Here is a 351-nt window from a genome sequence, read left to right as displayed (position 1 = left end):
GCCGCCCATCACTCACCCCATGATGTGCTGGACGTACGACGGGTAGCGGAACTCCGTCCTACCGGCGCCTTCCTTCCCCACGTCCGCTCCTGCAGGCACAGCCCCGGACAGTCACCACCGCCGGGAGGGACACCCGCGGCGGCCACCCCAGTGCTGCTTAAACACAGACCCGCGAAAGGCCGGGGGAGAATCTGCGAGGGTTTTTTTTAAAGTAAAACGAGAAGAGGCCGGGCGCGGTGGCTCACGCCTGTCATCCCAGCACTCTGGGAGGCCGAGGCGGGAGGATCAATTGTTTGAGGTCAGGAGTTCGAGACCAGCCTGGGCAACATAGTGAGACCCCATCTCTACTAA

General features: G+C 62.4%; 1 protein-coding gene across 1 annotated transcript in view; it reads right to left on the bottom strand.

Annotated features, from left to right (window-relative positions):
- LOC105822100 (urocanate hydratase-like) overlaps positions 1-351 on the bottom strand; it is a gene marked incomplete at its 3' end in the record, with an annotated part of 40,795 nt that overhangs the window by 13,693 nt on the left and 26,751 nt on the right. The window contains exon 12 of the mRNA XM_012659038.1: positions 17-156. Within this exon, the coding sequence (XP_012514492.1) occupies positions 17-156 (140 nt within the window). The remainder of the gene's footprint in view (positions 1-16; positions 157-351) is intronic.

The sequence above is a fragment of the Propithecus coquereli genome, unplaced genomic scaffold, assembly GCF_000956105.1.
Source record: "Propithecus coquereli isolate 6110/MARCELLA unplaced genomic scaffold, Pcoq_1.0 Scaffold596, whole genome shotgun sequence".
NCBI lineage: Eukaryota > Metazoa > Chordata > Mammalia > Primates > Indriidae > Propithecus > Propithecus coquereli.
Note: the sequence above shows the minus strand (reverse complement) of the source record. Positions and strands in the feature narration are given on the sequence as shown.